General features: G+C 34.9%; 1 protein-coding gene across 1 annotated transcript; it reads left to right on the forward strand.

The window, feature by feature from the left end:
* Positions 1-1,961: 1,961 nt before the first annotated feature.
* LOC131430058 (cytochrome b5-like) lies at positions 1,962-5,757 on the forward strand. The gene is made up of 2 exons (XM_058594685.1): positions 1,962-2,348; positions 5,313-5,757. The coding sequence occupies exons 1-2, from the start codon at positions 2,079-2,081 to the stop codon at positions 5,496-5,498; spliced, it is 456 nt and encodes a 151-aa protein (XP_058450668.1). The 5' UTR covers positions 1,962-2,078; the 3' UTR covers positions 5,499-5,757.
* The last annotated feature ends 1,961 nt before the right edge of the window (positions 5,758-7,718 follow it).

Here is a 7,718-nt window from a genome sequence, read left to right on the forward strand (position 1 = left end):
AATTGTAACAGAAAAGTAAAACTTCCCGCAAATGGCGAGAATTGGGCACATAAACAGACATTTTCGAGCGTGAATAATACGAAAACAAGAACAACTGTCACTGAAATGGCGATGACAATTCGTTGAGCACTGTACACATTCACTTTAAAGGCATTATCATCTATGTATTTTGAACCTATCGGAAAACGGCGGAAGCAAAGTTGTACACCTGATAACATGACCTACAAATTGGAACAGTTTTGAACCCAACTTTTTTTAAGAAGATTTTTTAAGATTTTCTTTGACGATCTGGAATTTTAGAAATTCATCAGCTTGTAATTTTAGAACTGGAAGTCGGACTTGTATAAAATTGAGCAATTTTTTATGGGACTTTCAGTCCTTTCATTTGAATCGTGAGTTTATGAATGTCTTATAAAAAAATATATTAGCTTATTTAGAAAATGAGCCACTCACCACATGGTTATTTGAACAAAAATGTTTTTAAAATCGACATTTTATACTAAGCATGAAGCCAGAGTGGGCGCGACACGCGACACAAAGCGATGCGAACATTAAAGGATCTTAATTTCGTTCATTTGTTTTGAGCAAAAAAAATAGCATGTATTGCAGAGTAAACACGAGGCGTTGCGTACTGACAAGCGATTGTCGATGCGACAAATAACGAAGCAGTACGTGCTCAGTTTTTCATGCGACTAAATTATTTTTTGCCATGGCGGTAGAAGATAATTTGGATGATATCGAAGCTCCAATCGGAGCTGTTTTTCAACGAAATGGGATCAACAATTTCGCAACTATAACTATAAAGACTATACATGTTTTTATAAATTTTTTGGATGAAAATGCTAAGAACAAATGGAAACATCTATGTGATACTTTTGGTCGGGAGCTACGAGAACTACTAAAATTTAGATCCATGGATATTTTTCACTCAAACAGAATACCGTATACAAAACCCGTGTTCAAAAACTATATGCCTACTTGTTGTTCTAGTCCGGGAAGGTGCATAATTATGGATCAAGTAAAATACTTAAGGGTCGATTTCAGGCTGCTTCCAGGACCAAAATTTTACAATGCAAAGCCTCGAAAAGGTGTTTCTTCTAGATTTCAATTTGTTTTCGCGATCTGACCAGAAATTTGCAGTTGCAGTCAGAGGATATAGATTTTGACACGGTAGTTGAAATAAAAAAATGGTAGAATGGAATTTCCAAAACAGTACGCGAGACCGTTGTGCGATACCTGATCGGTCAAAGTTGGGAAAGGTTTGAGAGTTCCTTTGAAGTCACGATTTGTAATTTGATTTATTTTCATTTTTTAATATAATGAATTGTGTGTAGTTAAGTGAAAACCGTTCTCCAATCATCTAATTCAAATCCTGAATATATAGCCAAATGATTTTCAGTTTCCAATTCACATCAATCAAACCCCTTCCGTTCCATTTCTTGAACTGTATCACAAAGTTCAATTTTCCTTACCACAACCTCCTAAAACAACGCTCGTGTTTCTGGTGGAAAACATACAAGTATCTTCGATTTGTTTTCTCTATAACTAGATTATTGCCTACCCCTTCTTTCGATAATCCATTCAGGAATGAAAATCAATCATAGTTTTTCAAGCACCTATAAAAAGGATAAGAATGATAAAACTCCGACCAATACCGACTAATCTTATTCTTCCGTGAAGATTCTTCTTTCATAGTTTGTGTAGAGAACAGTAGAGAGGAAGCAATTGTCTGCCAGACAGTGGTAATACGATACTCATTAAATTAACAGATAGTTTTCTTCGCCTCATAACTGTAAACTGCTTCATCGCCGCACCTCGTTCATCATCCTGTGAAAAGGGAGGAAGCGGTGTAAAAGTAAAGCCTGAATTCGCTTCACCGGCTACCCCAAATACTTACAAACCTCACAGTCAAATCCGTATCAAATAACAAAAAATGTGTTTATAAAACACCTCGAAGCCCCAGCGAAACCTATCAGTGGTGTGTTGACTTCGGAAGTAGAAACGTGTTCGCGAGACGCCCTGGCGTTCTGTGCTGTCGAATTATAGAAACAGGAAAAAATAAATACTTTGCAACAACAATGTCCTCAGTGGACGCTCAAGCCCCCGTCGGGAACGAGGTGGATGAAGTAACAATTGTCTCGGCAGTCAACGACCAGCGAAGCGCAAATTTTCTGCAACTGGCGATGACGGCACTCAGACTGACCCCCAGCAGTGATCGAAATAGTGGAGCAGCTCTACGCTTCAGAAAACAAATTACGCTCGACGAGGTGTCCTATCACGACACCCCTAATGACTGCTGGATTGTGCTGTTCGATCGTGTCTACGATATTACCAGTTTTCTACAACTGGTGAGTGTGAATGTCTGATGGATTCTAGTGATAGTGAACGAACTTGCGGCGGAAATGAGCGGATGTGGTGTGTTATGAACTTATTTGGATTGAAAGATTAGTTAGTGTTCTAGCGTTTCCGGTTTTATTTGTTTCTGGTTTATTTCTAAGACTAACAAACATAATTCCTGATTTAAGGCTTCAATCAGCGTAAATGTGGTTTCTGGAGTGATTTAATAACTACCCAAATAACCAAGAAGTCTAATGAGTGTTTTATAGGAGCATATAAAGCAGATATAGGACAATATTATCTTATATCTGCCCTAAAAATATACGGGTTTTGGTAGATACTTGGGTAACACGAGTATGCATGTTTAGAACGACTCACTCGCTCATCCACGTGCACTCTATTTTCGACCTAAGTCCTTTGGTCGCATGCGAAGTGAGCACGAGAAGCTGTGACGATTTGGACGCTATCAATAGCTTACGAGAAGATGGAAACGCTAAATAAAAGTAAATCGAAGGGAACATATCAGAGTAAGCGTTGAGTCGAACCGAGCAGCAGAGATGTCTAGTGAAAATTTCAAATATTTTTACATAGGATTGAAAAAGTCTGTGAACTCGGAAAAAAATCTGCGGACTTCAAGTTCCTAATTGAGAAAGATGCACGGAATTGGTTTTCGAGCAAAACAAAACCACACCGATTTTGAAAGTCTATTAATTTTGACGAAGAATGTGGTACGAAGTTTGTGCATCTAAAACTGAATCACTCCTGAACATTTCTAGTTCCATATTCCATAGAGGTTCCCGATTATTTAGAGGCTAATGCATTATCCTACATGAAAAAATCTGTTTTTATCTCTGTTCACCTATTTTACGAAATTCATGTAATGAAATAGTGTGAAGTGAGATTGTGCGAAATTAATGAGTTTTAGGAAAGATTGGGAAGGAATGTGCGGGATTAGATGAGATTAGATAAGATCATTGGAATGAAAAGGATTTAGAATCCAGTATTTAAAACGATTTACTTCTTTGTTTCAGTTGAAATCTACGTTCTACGTTCTACATAGGGTTATTATACCAAGTGTGATCTCATTAATAGAAACGTTATGTAATTTTTTGGATTACTCGACTCTCAATTCACGAATTGCGATAAAATCGAATACAATGTCTTCGTTTCAGCTCTAAGAAGCAATATCGCAGAAAAAATACTTATAAAATTCTACGCGAAACTTGAAGCGAAGACTCCCATTGTCATCTTACCTCAAGGTCACCTCTTACCTTATATACTCAATATAAGGAAACTACTGGAACTGAGATGAAAGGGGTATCGTTACCCTATTTAGGTGAAAAAAAAGTTCAGTGCTGATGCCTAATACCTGAATCTTCAATTTGATTTAGATTTTCGGTTATGATTTGACTTGCAATAATAGAACTTTTCGCAAGTCACTTCTACAAAACCCTTGAGGAGAACCTTAACCAAATTTACTAGAATGTCAAATTCGACATAGCAGACACCTACGAGATATATCTTACCGCTGTTTAGATTTTTCTTTGTATTTTTGTGAAACGCTTTTATAAAATTGTTATTTGAGTTCTAACAAAAAAGTGAGAGGTTTTCAAGATTGTCATGAACAAGCAAAACTTTTAAGTAAACAATGGAAGAAAATAATTTATAATTTATTTGTGACAAGATTTCCAAAATATCTGCATTACGCTAGTCCTGGTCTATATATATATATATATATATATATATATATATATATATATATATATATATATATATATATATATATATATATATATATATATATATATATATATATATATATATATATATATATATATATATATATATATATATATATATATATATATATATATATATATATATATATACATATATATATATATATATATATATATATATATATATATATATATATATATATATATATATATATATATATATATATATATATATATCAACCCTTTTTGATAACTGTCAGTCGAATTTAACAAATATTCAACAGCTGTTTTGCTGAAACGAAAAAAAAAACTGCCTGAATCTGACAATCATATTACTATGCAATTAATGCGATTTTATTTGTTACCGCAGAATGATAATGGCTTGTAAGGTTCGCTGAATCTTGAAATTCGATGTACACCCAAAACTATGACAAACTAACAAACTTCTTTATGTTGAATTTCTAAAAAAAAAAGTTCAATCCCTTTTCTGTGGCAACCAAGAATGGCAATTGGAGTTTCAAATATTTTTTCAAAAAGTTTAACATGTCTGCACATTAGAGATGATAGTGGTGAAATATTCGGAATCAACAAAGTATTCGCACCATTAGTCTTTGGCTTTGAGCCGTAAATTATTTCAAATGAATCGACACCAACCAGAAAAAAAACATTTTTGGATACCTTTGAATCCCCCCTAATTCCAATTTGCAAATCATGTATTTATGCTATAGATTTGGAACAATTCCGTTTTGAGTGTATTGATGATAAGACGAATGCTATTGTATAAAAACATTCACAACCATGCTGGCGATAAAACGTTTTAGTGTGCAATACCCTCCATGAAGATCTATGATTCATTTAGGAAAATTTTTGGTCAAACTATGTTAAACGCAGTTTTTAGCAATGTAATTAGACTTAGCCCGCAGAGAAAGCTGATGATTATTCTAAAATTCACATTTCACAGATAACCTATCATCTGCCGCCTTTAAATCATTACTCAACGTTTACCCACACATTTCAACACCAATCGTGAGATGGCAGTCTTTGCTAAAAATATAGCAACATTGTTGCTATTCATAGATTCGTGTACACTGATAATGCAACTCCAAAACCGGCAAGGCTTATCTGCGCCCATGGCGAGAAATTTTAAAAATTAGTTGTTGCCTGGGAATAGAAGAAACATCCAGAACGTTTACATTTTCAAGTCATTTGAAAGCTTTTCTACTGCTTTTATTTCAGCACCCCGGAGGTCACGACGTACTTCTGGAACATGCGGGTCGGGATGCAACAATCGCTTTCAATGGCAGTGGACATTCGAAAGCTGCTTTTGCTTCGCTGAAAATGTACGAGATAGGAGAGCTTCCGCTCGAAGAATGCATCTATAGGTGCCCCGGGAAACTGAACGCCACTCACCTTCCCGATTGAAGACTGACGATTGTTCGCTGCATTCGATGGAACTAATTTTGTTTTTAAACTCGCTGAAACTTGAGAAGCAATTAATTAACCATAGACTAAGTCTACATTGGTAACAAAGCTTTAACATTGGTCAATGTGTCGTATTTCAGGGATGTAGGCTACTATTGTACGACAGTATTGGCATCTTAGCAAGTTGCATTCTTGGTGTTGCAATCTTTACTTTACCTAATGATTAAGTTTAATTTATAGAATTTTTTTTTCTTTCAAATCTTCGGAATCAAATTTTGAATTAAGTGATGACATCCCTCAAGCATCCTCATTTAAATTAGTCAATTGATTGTGTGAATTATTCCAGTTTTTACTTTTTCGATACTAGAATTGTAGTGATGAAATGTTTCCAGTGCACTTAAACTTCTGCTGAATATTATTGAAAAAATTGCCTCTGGATCGGTGCGAACGGTGCACAAAACACTCTGCTGAGAAGAGCAAGTTGAATAATGCGGGATTTTCAGTTGCGCTATTATCACATAGGTGTCCACATTTTCATCTTCAGTTCGACTGTCTCTAGTTGATAACAGTTCCTCTAGTCCGAATTGCAACCCATTGAGTAGAACCGCTGGCTCCATTATTATCATTATCAATCATTATTATATTATTATTGTTATTATTATTATTATTATTTTTTTTGTTTCGATTATAGAGGTTTTAACCTTAAGGTCATTCGCCTCTTCGGGCCAGAAAAACTTTCTGACCCTATGTGCGGGGTTGGGAATCGAACCCAGGTGAACTGCGTGAAAGGCATCGACTACCCATTACGCTACACCCATCCCCTAAATTATTTCTATTATTATTATTTTTATTATTATTATTATTATTATTATTATTATTATTATTATTATTATTATTATTATTATTATTATTATTATTATTATTATTATTATTATTATTATTATTATTATTATTATTATTATTATTATTGTTACCATTTATTTAGCTCATACACAATTAGGTATTAGGTCGCTGACCGAAGGATGCCGCTGGTTCTTCTAAAGGTCTATCCACACTAGACCGACCCGAATACGACTTTTTTCTGCTTCTGATGTGGCACACAGCAATGCGCATGTGCAGCTCACCCATAGCTGAAGCTAAAAAATACTCGGTGTCGGTTCAGTCTAGTGCGGATAGACTTTAACGCATAAGAAAATATGATTGACCTTGGGTTTTTTATACTCGTCCAGTTTAACGGCAGAACTGATATGTATCTGATTCAGTGTTGGAAAAAAATCGAAATCTCAAAAATCGTGACAAAAATTTTTCAGAAGTGAATTTCAGACAAAAAACGTGATTAATCCACCTGGCAGTGAGATGATACCTTTTTTTTATCAATCCGCATGTGTTTTTTGCATGGATATTCTTAGGTGTTTTAGTTCTCATGACATTATTTTAATTATCGTCGTTTTAAACGGCAAATTGAGATTTTAATCACTCAGTGTCCGAGACATACTTACAATGCTGCGCTCCTGTTACTTCTATAAATCAAATTCATACCACAGTCTGTTTTATAAGAGCGTGGTCACTGTTGTGAGAAAATTAAAATACTCAACATAAAAATGTTTTTGAATATTGTTTTATTAGATCAAAAACTTGCATGCAATAGCAAGTCCAATCCCCTTCAGCGTTAATAATGGCTTGACTCCTTCGAGGCATACTTTGAGCGAGATTTTGCTTGTATTTTTCTGAAAACGACCTCCAAATTTGTGAATTCGGCGAACAAGCTGTTTCAAATTGTGTGATCGGTTTCCCCAAGCTTCAACTTCATTTGAGCCCAAACGTTCTTAATTGAATTTGAATCGGATCGATCCAAGGTCACACCATTTTGCTCCTTTGCCCATTCAAGACGTGTTTTCACTCAACATCGGTTATTGCAAAGAATTTCGAAATTTGAAATTATTCGCGATCAAATGTCTGCGAACAGTTCCGTACGATATATTTAAACCTTTTTTGGTCAATTTTGAAGCACCTTCGCGTAAAGTTAATGTTGGATTTTTCAAAAACAGATCACAAATCACTTTTTCGTCTTTTTCCGACAATACAGCGACAGAGTTGCGATTTGGAAAGACGTCGACATTTTTTCGAACTTCGAGGTTGAAAGTTTTATGGCTACTTGTTACTTGAATGAAAATCTCGGAATTGATTTTTTCAGTCACTGAGTTTATTTTAGAATATCAC

This window comes from Malaya genurostris, chromosome 2 (genome assembly GCF_030247185.1).
Source record: "Malaya genurostris strain Urasoe2022 chromosome 2, Malgen_1.1, whole genome shotgun sequence".
In the NCBI taxonomy this organism is placed as follows: Eukaryota; Metazoa; Arthropoda; class Insecta; order Diptera; family Culicidae; genus Malaya; species Malaya genurostris.

What these genes read in the sequence shown, in the direction of transcription:
- LOC131430058 (XM_058594685.1), top strand. Translation starts at nt 2,079, where the DNA reads ATGTCCTCAGTGGACGCTCAAGCCCCCGTCGGGAACGAGGTGGATGAA. An exon ending in TTACCAGTTTTCTACAACTG is followed by an intron (nt 2,349 to 5,312) that starts GTGAGTGTGAAT and finishes CTTTTATTTCAG; the next exon opens with CACCCCGGAGGTCACGACGT.